The sequence below is a fragment of the Micromys minutus genome (genome assembly GCF_963924665.1).
Source record: "Micromys minutus genome assembly, chromosome: 1".
Lineage (NCBI taxonomy): Eukaryota > Metazoa > Chordata > Mammalia > Rodentia > Muridae > Micromys > Micromys minutus.
This window is the reverse complement of record NC_137969.1, coordinates 65,170,753-65,193,015: the sequence shown is the minus strand read 5'-3', so window position 1 is coordinate 65,193,015 and position 22,263 is coordinate 65,170,753. Positions and strand designations below refer to the sequence as shown.

The following is a 22,263-nucleotide window of genomic DNA, read 5'->3' as shown; positions in this document are numbered from 1 at the left end:
CCATCTTAAATTCCAGTGTGCCAACAGCAAGACTGTGAGAGACAACAAGAGAATTTGCACACAAGCTGGATTGGCATGCTCAATGGCAAACTGTAAAGAGACCCTGCCTTAATCAATGTGGAAGGGATGGACCAATGCCAGAGGTTGTCCTTTGACCTCCATATACATGGCATACACACACACATACACACATACACACACATACATACACACATACACACACATACATACATACACACACACATACATACATACACACACACATACACACACATACATACACAGATACACATACATACATACACACACACACACACACACAATGGCCACATTTCTACAAATGTATAAATTCACAAAACACCCTAAATAAATTAAGCTTTTACTTTTTATATATTTTAACATTTCTTTATTTATTCTATACAATAGTGCTCTATGAGCATATATACCTCCATAGCAAACGAGGGCATTAGATTCCATTAGAGTCAGCTGTGAGCCACCATGCAGTTGCTAGGAACTTAGGAACTCTGGGATAGGAGTCAGTGCTCTTAACTGCTGAGCCATCTCTCCAGCTTTTACTCTTTAAATTGGAAAGGAGGAATAAGCAGATAGTAACAATGTCTTTTTCTTAAATAGGCAGTTTCTGAGAGATAACCCTCCTGAGAACTTGGTAAGAGGGGTGTGGCGTGGTCAGTGTGGTGACGGACACAATAACTGAAGCATCTTTCTCTCTCTAGAAAGTCAGATACGAAGTGGCAAAATACGGCTGCCCCCTGACACTTGGGGCAGAAGACATGTTTCATCCTGTAGTAGAACTGTAAGTTTTTACCCACTTGGGAAATTAATTTGTGTGCTGGAAAAATGGTTTGGTTGTTAAGAGGCCATTCTGTTCTTACAGAGGATCTGAGTTTAGTGTCTAGCTCCTTCGCAGTGGCTCCCAACCTCCTATAATGCCAGGTACAGGGAACTGATGCCCTGTCCTGGCTTCTTGGCTTCTCTTTGGTATGGAGGGCAACAGTGGCAGGGAGTTCCTACTGGGACCTGCTGCTTGCCCTGCTTCTGCGCCCCACCCTGCTCGTAAGGTGTGCCAGGTGCCTGCCTACCCATATCACGCCTCAAAACCCACGGTGCTGTAGCCCTAACCTGATCCCCTCTGTTTTTCACCTCCTAGTTTTCCTGGGTACGAAGGCTCTTCCTCCCCATACTGAGACCTAGTTTTGTGTTTGTTTCCTTGTTTTATAACAAGTTCGTTATTTCTCCAGAGTTAAAAATAAATACACAATAAATGTTAAAAGTCACGTGTTGTCTCCCAATAAAGTGCTTTAATCCAGCTTGTCAGCATTCAATACCCCACCAACTACCCCACCAAATAATTCTGCTTATTTCTGGGCCAAGCACTAAGAATTCAAGGATTGAGGATGGGCTCTCTGCCCCCCAAAGATAGACTAAGTAAATACAAGAGCTGATAGGCCAAGTTGTCTTATAGAAAAGCCTGAAGTGGTTAGTCGGTATTGGGACACAAAAGGAAAGAATTCCCTGAAGCTATGAGGGGCCCTGTTCCCAGCTCTGGGAGATATTCTGAAAATGTGTACTAGAGCCCTAAAGGAAAACACATACATATCTGGACCTAGAGGGAAGATGGAAAGAGCCTGGATCAGTGAATTCTATCAAAGAAGAAAATGTATACATGTACAATGGTGGGCTTTTATCTGATAGTAAAATTGTGTTTGGGAGGTGGGGAATGATTGAAAAGGTAACATGGACCAAGAAGTTCATCTCTGATAGAAATGTGTTATTATAGCCAGAAAGAGTTGATCATGGATAAGTGAGTGGTGAGGAAGACAATGAAGGAATAAAGGTGGATGACTCAAAGGGAGAGTCAATCAAATGTCCACACCACATCTATATATCTTTAAGCAGTTGAACCATGAGCTCAAAGTCACCATATGTCTTAGGATTTCTATTGCTGTGAGGAAACATCATGACCAAAAGCAACTTGCAGGGTTGGGGGTAGTGAGGGGTGGGAAGAAGGTTAGTTCAGCTGTAGTTTGTAGTCCGTCAACGGGAGATGTCAGGACAGAAACCTGGAGGATAGAACTGCCAGGTTTGCTTGGTCTATATTCTTAAAAAGCCCAGAACCACCAGCACTGCCCACAGTGAGCTGGGCCATCCTACATCAATTATCAATCAAGAAAATGTACCATAGGCTTGCCCAAAGACCAGTCTCCACCGGAGGCTCCCTCTTCTCAAACAAGCCTAGTCTGTGTCAACTAACATAAAAACTAACCAGCAAACAACACAGATGAACTGTCATTGTTCCTGGATGTTCTCCTCTTTGTCCCATATCATACGTCCCCTCCCTCTGAGAAACGGAGCACAGAATGAACATGTATATGAAGAGAGGGGTACTTAGACTGGTTTCCAGGGTAAGGCCTGGGTATTCCAGCAATGGCTGTCTTCACACTGGAGAGGCCGAGAACCCGGAAGATGCACAGTCTCAGGCTAGCAGTAAAGGCATGGAGGATTCAGTCCACATCGGAAGGCTCATGCTGCTGAGTTCTGATGTCAGCAAAGGGAGACAGAGGCAGCTCACTAGTGGAGCAAGTAAGGCCAATGAACACATCCCCAGGCACAAAAGCAAAGAGGTGAAAAGGAGTTTTCCCCCTTGGATCTCCTTGGGTCTGGGCCACTAATGGATGAAAGGTACTACCCACCTTCGAGGTGGTAAGCAAGAAAGTCCTTCAAAGGCATGCTTGCAGATTATCCTAAATTAATTCCTCACAGAGGTGCCCAGAGACTTGCTCATGGATGATGATTCTAGATCCTGACATGGTAACAACCAGTACCAACCATGACACCCTGTGTTCTAGACCATTGTGCAAATGTGTGTTCCCTAGACAAAGGGACAGCAAAAAGGACCCTTGTGATGAAATAGCAGCTAATGTGTACACTGTCAGACTCTTCCCTTGTACAGCTATTTTGCTCCTCTAAACACAGATAATAAAAGACCTAGTTAATACAATGGAACATCCACGAGAAGATCAGTAATGAGGTCTCCTCAATTCCCAAAGTAAGATTTCCAGAGAAAATTTCCCAGTTGGGAATTCAGCTGTCAAGTAGTGGCATTCCTGAGTTGTCGGATTTAATTAGAATTGTATTCCACCCTAATGAAAATATACTAAAGTAAGCTCATGGAAGCAAGTCTCGCTGGCACTTCACAGTGAAAGAAAACTTCAAAATACAGGATCATGCGATGCATACTTTGTCCACAAGATGGCAGTGTGGTTCTTTGCATTAATTCTAGTAACACTGAGACCCTTTTGTCCTTAAGCATTTTATACTCAATTCTTTTAAAACTAAAGAAAAACAAACAAAAACAAAACATAACATTTATTTGAAGGGGTAGTTGTCAGACCACATTCAGAACCTGTTCTCTCCTTCCACTTAGTGGATTCCAGGGATCAAACTCAGATCATCAGGCTTGGCAGCAAATGCTTTTTCCTGCTCAGCCATTCCATTCCGGACACTCTGAACTCTTAGGAAATGAAGAATTGACATGTGGTTTAATGATGCCCAGAGACCCTTGCCTTGTCCTTCCACCTGTGTCACCCTCTCTTTCCCATGCATGTCATCAGGACCTCACCTAGTCCCACCTCATCAGTATGTGGTCATTAGGGCCATGGAGAAAGTTTACAGTTCCCATTGTCTTTCTTCTGTACTGTTCGGTTTTTATTTTGAATAACATCTGCTACATGGGGCAGGACCTGCTGGTGTGCTCCTGTAATCTTGGCACATAGAAGGTGTACAGGCCAAGAGCAGGAGTTCGAATCCAGCCTTAGCTCCACAGAGAACTCAAAGGTTCGAGGTGAGCTATACCTGCATGAGATCCTGTCTCAAAACAAGGCACATTTATTTCACTCCATTGGGGAAGTAGACCTGTCCATCTGATACGACCACATCAGAGGAATATGTGTAAGAGTTGGGGAGTTCCAGTAACTTCCCAGAGTCATGAGGCTAAGAAGTGATAAAGAAGGGAGCTGACCACCCACGGCGAATGCCACTTTCTTGTGGTCCCAGCACTTGGGAAGTAGAGATAGAGAACCAGGATCTCAAGGCCTTTTCTACTTCATAGTAAGCTTGAAGCCTACCTGGACTATCTGAGATGCTATCGCAAGCGGCAGGCCCTCTATTTGACAGTAAACTATCTTTTTTTTTTTTTTATGTGTTGTTTCAGGTATGATGAAAATGGATTTGTTAAAATAGTCGAAGCAAATTTTATCCTGTGGGAAATCCATGGCAGGAATGACTACACCTATAATTCTACTATGCAGGAGGTACAGCATCTTTGAGTTTAAACAGAACTTACTGAGCACAAAATTAAACGTGTCCTTTTGATTTTTCAATTTGTATGTAATTTATCAAAGGGAAGTAAAACCAACTCATAAGCAGAAAAGAAAGCCAACTCTGTATCAAAGTCAGTGGCTTCTGAGATGCATCTCTGAGAAAGAAGCAGCTGCTATCTATATAACACAGATGTGAGAGGTCAGGACAAGTGAACCGGTGCAGCAGGAGCATCTTCTCCAGCTGAACTCTGCCGATGTTTCATTATGGATGGGTTCGCTTTTTGCTCTAAGGCATTGGTGCTAAATGAAATGGGTACTCACCAGGTTTCATCTTTCTCTGTACCTTTGCACCACTTTACCATACTGTCCTCAGCTCCAGTGTCTCTGTGCTCCCTCCCTCTCTTCCTCCCTCCCTCCCTTCCTTTCTTCCTCCCTTCCTCCCTCCCTCCCTCCCTCCCTTCCTTCCTTCCTCCCTCCCTCCCTTCCTTTCTTCCTCCCTTCCTCCCTCCCTCCCTTCCTTTCTTCCTCCCTTCCTCCCTCCCTTCCTTTCTTCCTCCCTTCCTCCCTCCCTCCCTTCCTTCCTCTAAGACCAGAGGACTTGGCCTCTTGGTTCGCCCCCACTAATCTGCCTCTTTCTAGCTACTGTGGGCTTTGATGACTTGAAGCTCTCCCATGGATATAAAACCTTCTAGAAGTTAATAGCAAGATTTCCTAAGATACCTTTGATCACAGGCTCAAAGAAAATCAGAGTAACTCCTTTCCATGTGACATTCTTTTTCTCGTTAGAGGTTAGGTAACTGAGATATAGCACTCACCTTTATGCCAACCAGGAGAGCTGAACTACACTTTACCACTGTGGGAACAGTCTTTCAATTACATAACTAAATGAATCCAGCATGCCCCACATTCCAGTGTTTATTCGGCATCCAAGATGAAAGACCATCATCCCCAGTGATTCATCATTAAACTACTTGTTGGGTAGTGGTGGCACAAACCTTTAATTCCAGCACTTTGGGAGGCAGAGGCTGGCAGATCTCTGAGTTCAAGACCAGCCCAGTCTACAGAGTGAGTTCCAGAACAGTCAGGGCTACAAAGAGAAACCTTGTCTCAAAAGCCAAAAAGAAAATAAAGAAGAGGGGGAAGATGAAGAGGGAAGAGGAGAAGAAAAGGAACTGTGTGTGTATGTACTTTGTATGGTGGTGCATGTGCACACGAGTACATGTGTGTGGCACTCAGAAGACAACCCTTCCATCCATTGCATAGAGGCATTGCTGAGAAGTAAAACTTAACAAGAACTACATTTCCCATGATCATCTAGGTGTATCCATGCCTGGTTTCATGACTGCAATGTGAGCAGGAAGTCTACCATTCTCCCATGGACCTCCATATGTCCTGGTACTTTAGTTCATTACAATAGCAGCTGTGGGTGGACTGGTTGAGAGCTGAAAGGAACAGTCCAGGGGAGGAGCTTCGAGGAGCCATCATGAAAAAGCCTGACTTCCAAGTTCATGCTTCAGGGAGAGAGACATGAGACAACTGAGCTGGGCTTTGTAGGATCCACATTAAACTTTTAATTGGTAGGATGGGACACAGCTGGAACCCCAGCACTGGGGAGACAGAGAATGGAAGACCAATTCAAAGTCAAAGTATAGCAACATATCAAGCTGAAGGCTAACCTCTGTCTCAAACAAACACATGAGCCATTTGGTTTCAGTGGCAGAGTTCTTGGCGAGTGCCCTGTGTTGGATTCTTAACATAGTGAGGCAGGCATGATAGCACAAACCTTTAACCCCAGAATCCTAGCACTCAGGGAGGCAGAGGCAGGTGGAGCTAAACCTGAGGCCAGTGTGGTCTACAGATGGAGTTCCAGGACAGCCAGGGCTGCACAGAAAACTCCATCTCGGAAAAAAGTAGCAGAAGATTGCCTTATTGGACATCACTGGGAGGGAGCCCCTCGGTCCTGTGGTTCCACAGTGCAGGGGATGGTATAGCACTGAGGTGGGAGTGGGTGGGTAGGTGCAGGAGCACCCTCATGGAGGCGGGAGAAGCAAGGAGGAGAGGGACTTGTGGAGGGAAAACTGTGAAGGGGGGATTAAATGTGAAATGTAAATAATAAAATATGAAAAATCAAAACAACAAACAAGCAAACAAAGATTTCTGACATCACGATACAAAGAGTCAGGTGCTGGTCATGTCCAGCCCTGTGAAGGATGCAGAGACCCCGGACGATGCAGCTTCTCTTAGACTTGTGCCTGAGTTCAGACACCGCAGCTCACCTGCACTGCTCTAGCACCCCTGCCTGCCCTGCTCCCGGACGGCTCCCCGTGTGTCTTCATCACATTCCCAGGTGTGATCCCTGTATGCTGTCATAGCAACTGTAAACACTCACCTTCCATCTGCCCCGCCCTTGCCTGTATCTGAGCTGCTGGTCACAGACAGTGGACATGTATGACAATGCCTGGGAACTAGGACAGCTGGATCACTCAACTAACACACAGTAAACTGACAAGGTGAACTACTGTAGCATGCATTGAGTTTAAAGAGTGTGACTCCTCCAAAGTACATACAAATGATTCCTTCGTGCAGGACCACTCGATGAGGAAAGTCAACCTACTTAAACAGTACTGGGTAAACTGAAACCACACACACACAAAAGTCAAGTGGAGGAGCTCAAAGCATCCTGAGCATCCTTTGACTGAGCATCAAAGATGGTGGCTCAGCAGTTAAGACTGTTGGCTGCTCTTGCAGAGGACTCAAGTTCAGTCCCCAGCTCTCATGTGGTGGGTCACAATCCAATGTGACTCCAGTCACGAGGGTTGTGATCCCCATGGTGCACAGACACACATTCAAGCAAACAGAAAACAGTAAAATGGAGCTCTCACCTAACATCATGTGCAGACTGTAAAATCACCCATACGTCGGTTTGGGCAGTGATTGAAGCAATGGCTGTGATGTCAAGTGGCAGATGAGAGGAGGAGAAAGGAAGAGAAGAGAAAGGAAGAGGAAGGGTGAAGTGGGGAGGGAAAAGAAAAAAGGAAGGGGTAGGAGAGAAAGGGAAGAGGAAAATCAGGATGGGGAAGGAAGGAGAGAAAAGGTGGACTTCACGAACATCTACAAACTGTGTGCATCAAAAGACAACGGAATTGGTGCCTAGCCCTACCTTCATCAGAGAGGTTTCCTACGGCAACTTATGGAAGAGGAGCAGCCAAGAGTATAGGAGCCAGAGGGATCAAAGACACCACAAGAAAACCCACAGACTCAACTAACCTGTGCTCAGAGAGGCTCACAGAGGCTGAAGTTAACAGGATCCTTCCGGGGACCGAGTCACATGTTACAGTTGTGCAGCTTGGCTGTCCTGTGGGACGCCTAACAGTGAGAGCAGGGTTGACCTTGACCCTTTCCTCTTCCTTGCCTGCCTCTTCCAGCCTTAGTGACAAGGAGGGTGCCTAGTCTTGCTGCAGCTTGATGTGCCATGTTTAGTTGAGATTCAGTGGAACACTGCCCTTTCCTGAATAGAAATGGAGGAGTGGATGGGGGAGGGGCTGGGAGGAAAAGAGGGACGTAGGTTATGGTTGGGGTTTTAAAAAAAAGTAATAACAGTAAATCAATAAAGCCACAAAAATAAAAAGACAACCTGTGGAATGGAAGAAAGCATTTGCAGATCATATGTTTGATAGTAGAATGTCCAGAGTGTTCAGAAAACTCCCATAATTCAACAAAACAGTCCCAGTTAAAGTAGGAGGGAGGATTTGAATAGATATTTCTCTAAAGAAAATATCCAGTTGACACTGGAGAACATTTTCGACATGTAGAATTCCCAGTGAGACACTATGTCACATACACTAGCCTGGCAAGAATAAAGATAAACAGTAATGAGAGTTCTGATGGAGGGAAGCTGACCATGTCACACGGACAGTCTCCAGTCCTTGCCTTCCATGCCTGCATGCTCAAAAGAGTGGAAAGAAAGTTCTCCACGAATTATTTTTACAGCACATTCACAGGGCTACATACAACAGCCAAGCCTGTAAGAAAAGGGAAAGAGGGGAGTCTTGTTGAAAACCCATGAAAAGGTGTATGTTTCTGATGGTGTTATGGGCTGTGGCCATAGTGTGCAGGGATGAACACTATGGTGAGAAAAGCAAGAACTGTGAAAAATGGTGCCTAGAAGAGACAGGCCAACAGTTACTCGATGCATAGAGAAGCTGTAGAGACTTTCAGAGCAGCTTTGAGGGCTCCTGAAAACTTTCTGGGATATGTTTTGAATCAGGAGTACAAAGGTTTTCATTATTGTTGTGTTTTAGCATCTATATGGGGTTTGTTTTGTTGTCTTTTGTTTTCAAATTAAAGGGGGCTCAAAAGGAATGGATTTGTGCTATGGAAAATAGTCTGGTAATTCTTCACAAAATTCTACACAAATCCAGCAACTGTAGTTTTCACAAGATGGCTCATCAGGTAAGGGCATGCCCTCAAGCCTGAAGGACCTGAGATCAATCCCCTCAGGACTTGTGTGGAAAAAAGATGGAACCCACAAGTTATCCATCCTCTGGCATCTACATTCACCCAGCAGCATTCACTTGCGCATCTGTGGAAGCAGGGGTACACGAAAACACACAAGCCGTCAAAAGGAAGGTAATTCTCACACATGCTAGACCACGGATGGCCCGTGAAGACGTTGTACTAAATGAAAGCAAGCTGGTTTGCAGGCAGAAAATTACCGAACGACTTCAGTTGTAAATGGTCGTCAAAAGTCTCAGAGGAAGTAGGATGTTGGTAGACTGGGGTGAGGGTTTGTTCAACTGGGTCCTGGCAGTGGCTGTGGGCAAAATCAAGCCCATAGAGTTGAATGTTTTCCATGTTTAAAACTGTATCGTGTTTAAGCAGTGAAAAAAAAAGCTGCACTGCATTTAAATGTATCTTTTGAAAAAGCTGTTTTCCAGAGCCAGTCAGATATATTAGATCCTCCAAAGTAAGCTAATGCAAAGCCTTCTCCATAACCGTGTGCTCCTGTCTTCTGGCAGAACGGCTGTATAAACGAAGCACAGACATGGGACTCGATGATACAGGAAAACCCGGGCGTCCCACTGAAAGACGTCTGGGGGCCTCAGGTAAGGAAAGGACTCAGTTTGGCATTCAAGGTTAACAAAAATGTGATCATATCAATGACTACTGAAAGTAAAAGTATGGAAACCGGATGTTTTAAAAGACTAAGCAAGCAACTTATGGGGCTGGAGAGAGCACTCACTCACTGAGTGCTCTTACAGAGTCTGAGTTCTGCTCCCAAATCCATTTCACCTGGCTCTTAACTGCCTGTAGCTTCAGCTTCAGGGAATCCGGTGCCCACCTCCAGCCTCCTCCAGTTATACACATACACAAAGACACATAGGGTTTAGTTAATAAAATGCAAGCTCCACAAAAGAAGGGAGCTATTTTTCCTTCTGCTCACTGCTATATTCCCATCACTAACTCATTATAGAAAATTAATACATATTTAACAAGCTAATTACTAAACTATGGCTCATCACCACCAATAAGGAATACTTATTACTTAAAGTCATAAGGAATTAATGTAGCAGTGTATTCCGTTCCAACCAAACTTGCCTTCCTGGTTATTTTTGTTGTTTTTAAAAGGCACCCAAGGGTCAGGTTGGGCAAACAGATCTTAGAGAGGGTATCACTGACTCTGTAGTGCTGTTCAGCAAGGAAATACTTTCATCAGTGAGTAGCTGGATGGTTAACAATCATGGAATGAGCATGAGGCAGCATGAAATAGTCTTGTGGGTTCCAAGCATCAGAAGACATCAGGAATGATCTATCCTCCAGGAGACTTGTTGGAGCAGACAACTTGGTCTTACTCCAGTGTCTGACTCAGTAAATCTGAAGCAGGGTCCAGAATCTTTTCTCACCCCGCTTCTCCCTGTCCTCCCTCTCTGCCCCAGTCTCTTCCCTTCCCTTCCTATTCTCCCTGTCTTTCCAGTCCCTTCTTTTTCTTGCACTGGAGATTAAATCCAGAGCATCGTGTAAGCTATGTAGTCGTCTGAATTACAATCCGGCTCCTAAACTCACATTTCTAAAAGTTCCCAGATGAAGCTGACTTTGCTGACCTTGGGCCTATACCTTGGAAACCACAGAAGTAGCGTAAAACCAGCAAAGATTCTGGAAGGAACAAGCCAGGCCCTCAGTCCTCATTCTACCATGCAAGAAGGACAACATGAGTCAGCTGTGCTTCTGAGAAGTAGCTCTTGGAACTCCAAGTTCTCAGAGAAAAATTTCTGAAAGCAAAAGTGGCATTTTTGTAGGTTCTTGGAATTGGTGTTGGAACCGATAGGGACAGGATGGGTGTTGCAGGTCCAACTTTTCTGTGATACAGGATGGAGACTGAGTCTCTGAACGTGGCCAAGAGTCCTAGACAGAGCAGTCCTTGGCTAAAACCGGAGTGAGCTCATGAGTCTCCGGGAGATTTGCTTCCTTGAAGACTAGGTAGCAGATGAAGTGATGGCTTACAAATGGGAAAAGAGAAGAAAGAGTTAGTAATTGACAGGGCAGCCCAATAGAAGGACAGGAAACAGCAAATGTGACCAAGAAAGAGGAGCAGCCATTGGTGAAGATCATCCTTGGTATTAAAAAATAACAAAGGAGAAAATAAGAAAGAACAAAAATATTCTCATGCCTCTCTCTCTAAAAATGCAGTGACACCAGGAAACAGGTCCTGATGACCAGGTACGTTGCCTGGTGATGGGCAGATATCTAGTTCCCACGTGTAGTGCAACTGTCTCCCTTTCTTTTAATCAAGTTCATGGCTCCGTGTGTTAAGCAACTCAGTAAACAAGATTCTCATAGCCCAGTACTGACCCAGAAAAAATATTTTGTATTTTCTTTTTACAGGAGGGTGTCTCTCTCCATAGCCCTGGCAGTTCTAGAACTGACTACATAGACCAAGCTGACTTCAAACTCAGATAGAAGCCCTGCCTCCCTAGTGCTGGGGTTAAAATGTGTGCCACTACGCCTAGCACAGTGTGCATTTTCTAATTTGTTTACTGAAAAATCCAGGAGCCGTTTATGCATTCCTCACTCATGTGTACTCACATACTGTTGGCTAAATGTGACAGACATGCAGTGGCAGAAAGGTGAACAGAGGTGAGAAATGGTAGAAGATGTAGATTCTTATTGCTGTGCTTGTATCTTATCATGAGGTATTGTAATACTTCATTAGATTGACCACATGTGCTTCATATGAAATTATAGCATGACTCACCTCCAATACCTAGTATATTGAAGATAGATTATACCCATGGTAGCATTCCATTAAAAGGCTTCAAAATGTAGGGGAAGTAAAGAAATCAAGAAATACCATCAGATAAATTCAGTGCCTCTTTCCAACCTTACTCCTATCTCTCCCTCAAACCTTATTCACTTTTACCTCTTTCCAACATCTACTCTTGCCCCAACCACTTCACCCCAACCTACACCCACTAAAACCCTTACTCTTACCCTTAATTTATGCTTAAACATACCTCTCACATTAACCTTACCCCCACTCCCTACCGTTAGTATTCAGTGGCTATGGACAGAATTTGCCTGCATGAAGCATCCATGAAATGGGCTTGAGTATATGATCCAGGACAGATGGAAGTGCAAACTCCTAGACCCCAAGAAACTTACCATCTTAGGTATAGTTGTGGGTAACAGTCTTTCTAAATGGGTGAGATTCCATCCATCTCTAGAGGAGCCTTGTCGTCTCTCTCCAAGGGCAATCTTACATAAAGTTAGACCCACCCTGTACATGGGCTGGACTGGATCTCTGCCCTGCTACTAGGGCTACATCCATAGCAAATTTATACATGGACACCATGATCAGCCTTAATCCCTTCTGAAAACTAAACTAAGCTCCTGTTTCCACACACTTACTTCACATCCCAATTTTCACCAAGCTAGGAATATCTTGTTCTGTGTGAGGGATCCCCCAGAAGTTCCTCTCTGACCCATTGGTGAGGGCTGGTAGGGGATGTGCCAGGCATTCTCTGGCGCTGCAGTGACGGAGTAGAAAGGAGTGGCCATCACATCTGTTATTGATGTTTCCAATCTGGGGCTGTTGAGAATACAGCCAGTGGATAGGAGCACTGGCTGCTCTCAACAGAGGACCTGGCTTTGGCTCCCAGCATCCACAAGGCAGCTCACAAGCACCTATTAATGTCAGTTCCTGGGGTTCTGATGCCCTCTTCTGACCTGCACAGGTAGTGTATGTAGGTGGTACACTTGAATACAATTTTTTAAAAAAAGATACACATAAAATTAGAATACCAAATCTTTGCATACATCATATGAATCAGATTTTATTTTACTAAAATATTTATTTATTATATATAAGTTCACTGTTGTTGTCTTCAGACGAACCAGAAGAGGGCATCAGATCCCATTACAGATGATTGTGAGGCACCACATGGTTGGTGGGATTTGAACTCAGCATCTCTGAAAGAGTAGTCAATGCTCTTTACCCCTGAGCCATCTATCTAGCCTGAATCAAATTTTATTAAAGTCTAGAAATATTCTCTCTTTTTGTCTTTTCTTGTGCTCAGAACTATAGGCCCTGTTTTTCTTATGCTATTGGGAAGCCAGGAGACTTAAGTCAACCATATGAGATTCTAAACTATTCTAATAATAACCACCTGAAATGGAGCATGATGTATACTGGAATGTATGTTTATTCCTTGAAGATCTTGGATCCAAACTATAGGTAAGAATAGAATTTTGAGTAAGAATAAAAATGATATTTTGCTCTTAAAGATAACAATATTTTTGCCTTTTTGGTTGAATTTGATGACATCTAAATATCTCATTTTTTCTCATTGTTATTCATATGCTTGCTTTTCATTTTGTAGCAATTGTAGCAAACAAGCTAGAGAAGCAAGAGGCCTTATGTCACCTAGTAATTGGATCACTCAGTTTGAAATTTTTGTTCTGGTATTGTGTCCCCTTGACATACATATTGGCTACACTTCTGGTTGACATGACCAAACACCTGACAAGAAGCACATAAAGGGTGAAGGACAGATTATGGCTCAAAGTCTGAGAGTCAAATCTATTGTGGTAGAAACGGCACAGTGAGAGGAAAGCTAAGTGGCTAGTGAAGAGCCACAGTTAAGCAAAGAGCAATGGAGGTCAGGCTTAATCCTTTTCCCATCACGGACCACAGTCCATGCAACTGTGCCAGCCATGTTTAATGTGAGTCTTCCTCAGCCAGACACTTCTGGAAACAGCCTTTTAATTAGTCCCAGAAGGTGTGTTTTCGCGGTGACTCAAAATCCAGTCAGGCTGACAATGAATATTGACCATCACAACTAGCATGTTCCATCCCAGCATTATAAGAGAACAGAGCAAATGGAAGCCCATGAGCCCATGTGCTTAGTCTTGGAGGACATGCATTTATAAAATACAATGTGGACTGGATCAATGAATAATGGTTGACTGGGAAGACTGATGGGAGTCTAACAATGTGACATTATCTTTTGAGTTCTATGGGCTCCCCTTCAACCTGGCAAACATTACCTGACTGCCATGTTCCTTCTTCACGAAGATGAGTCTTTTGGTATGCTAAAAAGCTCAAGATGACTAGAAGCACTTAGGTAGTTTTGGGATGCAGATTGATTAGTGGAAAGACTGAAGCAAAACTAAGAGATTTATGGTTTTCCTATACCCATAAGCCTCCAATGCATTTCCAAGGTTGCTGGGAGTTCCTAAGATCAACAGAGAAGGTGTCCTTCTGAAAGAGTTCTGAGTGCTGCCCATCTCCCAGCCCTGCCCACAGGGATGAGGATGCTTCCTTGCAAGGGAATAGCCTTAAGGAAAGGAACCTCACCTGTTCACAGGCTATTGGCAGCTTAACCCATGCACTCCAATGGGTAGACTAAAGAGTGATGTCATAGCGGAAGGGGACTCTTGCCAATGTCAGGAGAAAGTCCGGAAAATTCTGATGGCAGTAGAAGCCAGTCATCCTAGCTACTCAGAGGATCTGAGTCCACTAGATCTTTTGATCCCAGGAGTTCAAGACCAGCCTGGAAGAGAGTCTCAAAAATAACAGACAAGTAAGGAAATCAGGCTTCAAGGGTGAAATAATCCCAAAGGAAAGGATATGTGTGAAAGCTGCAAGGGATCCAGGCCATGAGAAATGACCGAAGACCGCTGATCAGGGAAAGTGGCCTGCATCCTGGAAAGTGCTGGGAGACCAGCAATGAGACTGCATGCACTTGGTACATGTAACGGGTGCTGAGAGCTAAAATTTGGACAATCAGTACATGGGACTCTCCACTATTAAAATGTCCATGTCATTTTTTAAAACATATTTTTACTCATTTTTAATAAATTCATAGATGTATACAATGGGTTTTGATCATATTCATCCCTAATTCCTTCCAGGTCCAAGCCCTGCTTCCTCCCCCAACCCTGCTCCAAGGTCATGTCTTTGTTTGTTGTTGTTTCCACTGATTTCCAGTGTGTACTATCTGAATACTCATGATCATGGGTCTATCCACTGGCCTGTGGTTGACCAACAGGAGACATACCATCAAAGGAAACTGGCTCTACTTCCTTCAGAAGCCATCGTTTCTCCCCTAGGAATGAGGACTCATGATGCCCTTCTCTCTCCATACTGAAATGTTGATTGGATTTGGTCTCATGCAGGCAACCATAGCTGTTATGAGTTTTTAAGTGAAGCTGGCCTGTTCCGTCTATAGTACTTCCTGCCCTTTGATTCTTCCCCCCTCAACAGTCTCTGGATCTGGGGGGAAAGGAATATAATATATTCCTGAGCACCCCACAGACAGTTATTTTCTGCACTGTGACAATAAATTTCTTTATTAACTGTCATCCCCTGCAAAAACAAGTATCTATGATCAGGTCTGAGTGCTGCACTAATCTATGGGTAAAGATACACAACTTAGAAGGTAATTGGAACTATGTCCGTTCAGCAAGATAACAGAAGTTCACACCCAGGACAGACAAGTTCCTCTACCTAGTCTTGGCCAGATTTAAAGTACCAGAAAGCATGTGGCATGGACCCAAAAGCACAAAGGGATCACTAGTGAGAGGCAGATAGGGAAGATCTTATGAAGGTGGAATAATAGAACCCTGGTGATAGAAAGGCAAAAGGAAAAGAAGTTTTACAGGAGGCAAGGGGTAAAAGGATAAGGCAGAAGAGGTGGGGAAAGGATTAACTAACACTGAGGATTCTGAGAAGGCCATAGAGAAACCTACTATTTTGTAAACTGTATGAAGAAATAGATACATAGACAAATTAAACACGTTATATACAAAATATATTTATAAATATTTATACAATAAATTTATATAAATATAAAATTATATTAAAAGTATAAAACCATATACAAATTAAATAAGTTATATAAGACATTGTGTATTATATTATACATTAATATATGCTATATATATATAAGTATATGTATTTATATTTATAAACATATATGTGAGTTTTATTGGAGTTGATCCAACTCAGGGTATAATAGTCTTTAAAGAAGCCATAAGTTACAAAATTAAGGTTGAAATTGTCCTAGTCTTTGTATGCCTTCAACATGCTCAGCAGAAAAAAAAATGAGTATCTGAACTAAAAGAATTTGCTTTAAATATGAACACACACACACAAAGAAAAAATCCAGAAGAAAACATTCCAAAAAAAAAAAAAAAAAAAAAAAAAAAAAAAAAAAAACCAGACAGGAAAAGAAGAAGCCTTCAACAACGAACAAGGACCAATAGAAATAACTACCTCTGATAATAAAATGAACCTCTGAAGCCCTCTCCCCAGTGTAATGCCTGTTAGATACAAGACACAAAATACATATCCCTGTGTCTTAGTCAATGTTGTACTGCTGTGAAGAAACCCCACATCTTCTCTTATAAAGAAAAGCATTTACTTGGGGCTTGCTTACAGCTTCCGAGGTTCAGGTCAGTGTCATCATGAGGGGAACATGGCAGCATGAAGGCAGACATGTTGCTAGAGAAGGATCTGAGAGTTGTCCAACTGGGTCAGCACACCGCAGAGAGTGAGCCTCCCCACAGTGGCACACTTCCTCCAAAAAGACCACACCTCTGAATCCTTTCAAATAGTGCCACTCCCGGATGACCAACTGTTCCAATCTATGAGTCATTCTTATTCAGCTTGAATGTTAATTTTTTTGTTGTTGTTGAAGAAAAGGCTTTAAAGGATTGATGAAAGAAGCACATACCAGCCCACTGTCTGCAAACAGAAAGTGTGTATATACACAACAGAATTTTATCCAGCCACAGAAAGAGCAAAATTAGTATTATTTTCAGGAAAATGAAGAGAACCATTGATTATCATGCTATGTGAAATAATTCACAGTGAGAAATATAAATGACATGGGTTTTCTCTTATAGATAACATCTAGACTTTAGAAAGTCATAAAACTAGGAGTGGGGCTATTTGGAGAAAGAAAAGGTCTCAGTGGAGACCAGGGAAGAGGGACAGATGGTGACTATGGTAGACATTCATTGTATTTGCAGATGAAAATGGTCACACTAAAAAGTCTGATCTTGCATAATGACTACAAGCTAATAAAGTAGTCAAAATAAAGACTATAAAGAGAGTAAATGAGGCTGGAGAGGAAGTGAGAGTAGAAAAAAATAATGACCACAGTCGACAGCACCGTTAACTCCTGCCCCAAGCCTCTCGACTTCCAAGGAACCACAAAAATGATTCCTCTTATGAGAGTGTAACTATACTTAAATACTAAAAATACACTTACCCTCCAAAGCGGAACAAATCAGTGTTACTGCATCCAGTGCCAAGGCCAAACCCACCAAAGAGTTTTTCTTGTTTCTCCTTTAACTTTGTCATGATATGACTTGCCAGTTGTCACTGCTTACCACCTATACACCTAAAATATGTCACGTACAAGTAGGAGAAGTGGAAAAGGGGAAAAGTAAAAAGTAGTTCAAATATAAGCAATACAAAAATATCCACAGATGGGCTCAGTGGTTAAGAGCACTAACTGCTCTTCCAGAGGTCCTGAGTTCAAATCCCAGCAACCACATGGTGGCTCGCAACCATCTGTAATGAGATCTGATGCCCTCTTCTGGTGTGTCTGAAGACAGCTATGGTATACTTATATATAATAAATTAATTAATTAAAAAATAGACACATACCTATATTAGTTGTTTCTTGTTAAGTCCCCCCCCCCCAGTGCTGTGATTAAAGGCATGTAGCACACCAGGTTCCCCATCCCTATGCCCAGTTTGACTTTAGGCAGCACTGCACTTCATATCCTGGCAGAAAATGCTGTTATTCCTGTGCAATCTGAGCTCCGCACATGTGCTGCACGTGTGCCTTGGGAAATAGATGAAGAACTGGGTGACTCCCAATTCTGTCGCTCTGATTCTCAAGCTTATGTATTCTGGCAGTGGGATCGAAACAGTCCTTATCTTGGCACTGGCTCATGTAGCACTGCCTCACTGTGAGGATTCTGCAGCTCTCTGATAACCTTTCATTCTGGTTTTACAGCTCTTATTACTATATAACTTACTCTCCAGACCAGAGGCTCATTATTAGAACAGGTGAATACCAAAAATGACCTAGGCCACCAGCGACAAAAGAAGAGTAATCTATTAATACAGAGGAAGCCTTGAAAGGACACCCACTCCTCTGGGAGACCCATGAATCCCATGCATGTCAGCCCTCTTGCTCTGTAGCTCTTTGTTCAGAAGCAATCTCATTGGGACATGATAAAAATGCCGGGCACTCAGGATGCCTCCATCTGGTGCTTCAGGATGAATAAACAAAACAGGCAGATTCAGACCCAAGCATGTCCCAGGAAGAAGGGATCACTGTCCTCCACTTGAGGACGTCAGCCACCATCTGGGAGATGTGCAGTGCCTCTGGAGTAATGCACCTTTGGGGCAATTCGGGCCGCCGCCGCTGCTGCTGCTGCTGTGCCACTGCCGCCGATGGGAAGACCCACCCTGAAAATGTGGGCTGTACAACTCCATGGAGTAGGGTCCACCACTGGACAGATAGTGAAAGTGAGCTGGCACCAGCGCTCATCACTCTCCTCTTCCTACGGGGGTCAGCTGTGACCGGTTGTCATGCCTTCCTCCCCTTGAGGTGTGAGCCAAAGTAGACCCTTTCTTCCTCAAGTTGTTTTTATCAGGAGTTTGAGCACAGCAATTCAAGACCTGGGCCGTACCTCCCTCGTCTGGAAGGAAGGGGGACTAACACGAGGACTAACAGAGCTTGTATGCATTCTGCACAACACCAGGCACATAGTAAATGCTCATTTAGCTAGCACCCAACTTCAGTGAACTTGGGGCTCAGCATGTAATGGTTAACTGTGTAATACAGAACTCTGAAGATACTTACGACTGTTCAGTATTGTTAAAGACCATTGCCTTGGAAACTATCACCCAAACTGTGTAATGTTGTGAGGACAGAAGCTCTGAGGAATCTCACAGTAGACTAAAGCTACAGCCATGAAAAAGTGGCTGTAACTGTCCTGCAAATGCATGTCTACTGTGTCCTTGTCAAGAAAACGACACCTTAATGAGGTTCCATATGATCTGATTGTGAGCATAGTTATGAATATTTTAAGCACATCTGACTCAATGGTTAATACCAATTTTTCTCATTTGCAGCTTCTGTAACCTAACGGCTATTTTTGCGATTGAGAGCTTAGGAAAGATTCCCAGGTAATGGGCAGTACCTCATGGTACTGCAATTTTGATTTGTTTGTTTTATTTTGTTTCTTGCTTTTTTGAGACAAAATCTTGTAACCCAGGCTGGTCTGGGACCCTTGGTACCCCCATCTCAGCACAAACAAAAAGGTAGAAAGAGGGTGAGTTATGCTGATTGTGGTTTAAAAGAGAGCCTTTTGCTTGGTCACAGAGGAGAAGAATCACACTGAGATAACTGCAGGCCCAGAGAAACTAACACTACAACAATCTGCTCTGGGCACACACTGAGACCTCAAATAGAAAGCGACCCTTACATTTCTGGGTTAAAAAGTAAGCCCTTGAGGGAGGTGCCTCCGCTGAATCCAGATGAAGAGAACTGAAGTGAAGGGCCCTCAACAGAGAGTAGCATCCAATAACCACACATGCACAGGCAAGAACACACACACACACACACACACACACACACACACTCATACATTATTCCTGCTAACTCATGCTGTCACAAGTATACTCACACACACATGTTCACACATACAGTCGTGTACTCATACACACACATTCAAACACATATACACACTCTCACATACTCATACACATATGCTCACACAAATATACCCACACACTTACACATGTGCATGCTCTCACATATAGTAACATGCTCAGTTACCAACAGCCATGGAGCCAAGTCCTGAGCCTGGAAGGGTAGCTCCCTGTGATCTGGAGCCTGAGGTGAGAGGAACACTTGACGCCAGGAGTATCAGGCCAGCCTGGAAGCACACAAAGGCCCAGGTCTCCCTGTGTGACCCTCTGTATTTGCGTCAGTGAGCTGAGACAGCAGCTTCATGATGATCCCCAGACTTAGCAGGTCTCCTTATTCTTCTGCAAGTTTTTGGAATGCAACATGTTACCAATTGCCCAGACATTTGAATACCTTGTGGATCTAACCCCTCTCTCCATTTCCTCACCCACAACATCATACCCTTCTCCCATCCTGTCTCACACCCACAAAACTCCCACCTCTTGCTCTTTGCCTAAAATCCAGCTCTTTTCTTACTGTAAGCTTTTTCCTATCTGATGCATGCCCACCTGTTTGGGGTTTTGTTTGTTTGTGTTTTGTTGTGGCTGGAAGTGTTGGATTTGGGGGGAAGGGACTTAGCTGGACTTTGGCTATTTTGTGGGTTCTTCTTCTAGCCTTCTCGACCCCTTTTCTCCCACCCTTTTAACCCCTTAACACTAGATATAAGAGGAAAAAGATAGAGGGAAAGGGGGAAGAGATGTTATTGTTAGAATATTTCCTGCTGATTCAGAGCATCTAGTTCCTTGGGCAAGTTTGATCTTTGCCATCAGTAATCCTTCTTCCTCCTTTCTTCTCCTCCTCCTCTATACCTCTAGCTCCTCCTCTCCTTTGTGATACTTAATAGACATAGACCAACCTACAACCCACTACACAACCAATCTCTAGGGGTCCTAGCATTAATATTCCCTCTAAAAAGTCTCCAGAGTTCCAAAGGTCACAATTGCAGCTGCTGTGGTCAATCTGAAGTAGTTCCACATCCTACTCTTGGGATTAAAACAAAAACACGGTTGTATTTCTGTGTTTTTTTTCCCCCAGTGCTGGAAAGCACACCCAAGGACCTCATTTCTGGAAGACATTCCTCTACCATTGGATCACATCCCCAGTGCCTTTGCCCATTTCTCCTCATTTGTAACTACACTGTCCTGCAGGTTCTACAGTTCCAGTCCCACAGAACTAGGTTACATTCTAGAATGGCCCAGAGGTTCCTCTTGGCTTCTTCATGTGTTAATGGCCTTGCATACACATCTCTTTTCCTAAAGCACTGTTCAGCCACAGCCTCTTCCTCCTCTCCCAGGCTTCACTGGCTGACTCTTACCCACACTTGTGTCTGTCCTGTGCACCACTCCAAGGGGTCCTTTCATGCTTCCTTCTCTCCCACTGATCATACACGTCTGCCCGGTAAGTCTCAAGCATATTTAACCACCTTGAGGACCAACGCTTGGGCTTCTTACTCTATTCCCTGCCACCAGCACTGGAGGTAGCTGTTCTAAGACAGTGTGATTGTGTAGATTAATGGGCAGAGTGTGGATAATGACTCTCTGATGGCTCCTTTGTTGCTGGTATTCCAGGTCAAGTATCTACCTGGTAGCTGCCTTGATTTTTGTCCTGATGCTCACGTTCATCAGTATTCTAGTTCTGAGCTACTTCTGGTACTCGAAGATTTACAGACAGTTTATTTTTGAGCCACTTAACAAGCCTCCTCCAAAACAGAAGAAGAATTAGGAAATCTGAGAGTTAACTCTGAATACACATTTGTAAATAGATAATATACATACATGTAATTGTATTAAGAATATATGTTTGCCTAAGAAACATTAAATATAAGCTCATACTATTATTAAATTCAATACCTGAAAAATGTTAAATTATTCCCCCAAATAGCATACCTTATATTATTGTGTTTGTTATTCCATTTTAATAATAGCATATGTAGCCTTACATTGCATTTAAAAATAAAAAACACTTACCTTTGGCTGTTATGCTGCTTCCTAACAGTGAACGTTTTTGACAGTGAATAAATGTGTCAAATATTTTATTGGATCATATGGAACTGTGCATAGTTGTGGTTAATTTATATATAAGGACTTAATAAAAGCACATTTGCTTAAATCTTCTGTTTTTAAATAGATTTCCGAAGCTTTTCTAGTGGTGGGTTCTCATATGAGTTGTAGATGTCACATAGAATGGGTCATCTTGGGCTAGAAAGATGGCTTAGCCATTAATTAAAATCTAGGCTTAAAACCAAAAATATATAAAGAGGAAGCTAATATTCTTAATTTTGATTCTGTTTTAACCTTTGATTTTCAGGTTCAAAATAACTTGCTTAATTTATGCAAACTGTATTGGAAATTTTAAAAAATGTTATTTTGTGTGTGTGTGTGTGTGTGTGTGTGTGTGTGTGTGTGTGTAGATTATGCTTTCTGGAAGTCAGTGCTGTTGTGGGCCCTGGATCTTACTGTACCAATTAAGAATGAAGTAGATGCTAGGAGTTGGTGCCATACATTTTTAATTCCAACACTCGGGAGGCAGAGGCAGGTCGATCTCTGTAAGTCTGAGGCCAGCCTGGTCTACAAAGCAAGTTCCAGGACAGCCAGGGCTACACAGTGAAACTTTGTCTTGAAAAATCAAGAAAATGGTTTGATTCCTATAGC

The 22,263-nt window shown here is 43.2% G+C and overlaps 1 protein-coding gene across 1 annotated transcript in view; it reads left to right on the top strand.

Annotated features, from left to right (window-relative positions):
• The window catches only part of CATSPERE (catsper channel auxiliary subunit epsilon), a gene marked incomplete at both ends in the record, with an annotated part of 111,847 nt that extends 90,513 nt beyond the window's left edge, over positions 1-21,334 (top strand). Inside the window, 7 exons of the mRNA XM_080925761.1 lie at positions 634-667; positions 735-814; positions 4,232-4,331; positions 9,359-9,445; positions 12,914-13,071; positions 18,997-19,050; positions 21,181-21,334. Coding sequence (XP_080781887.1) covers positions 634-667; positions 735-814; positions 4,232-4,331; positions 9,359-9,445; positions 12,914-13,071; positions 18,997-19,050; positions 21,181-21,334 — 667 coding nt within the window. The remainder of the gene's footprint in view (positions 1-633; positions 668-734; positions 815-4,231; positions 4,332-9,358; positions 9,446-12,913; positions 13,072-18,996; positions 19,051-21,180) is intronic.
• Positions 21,335-22,263: the final 929 nt, after the last annotated feature.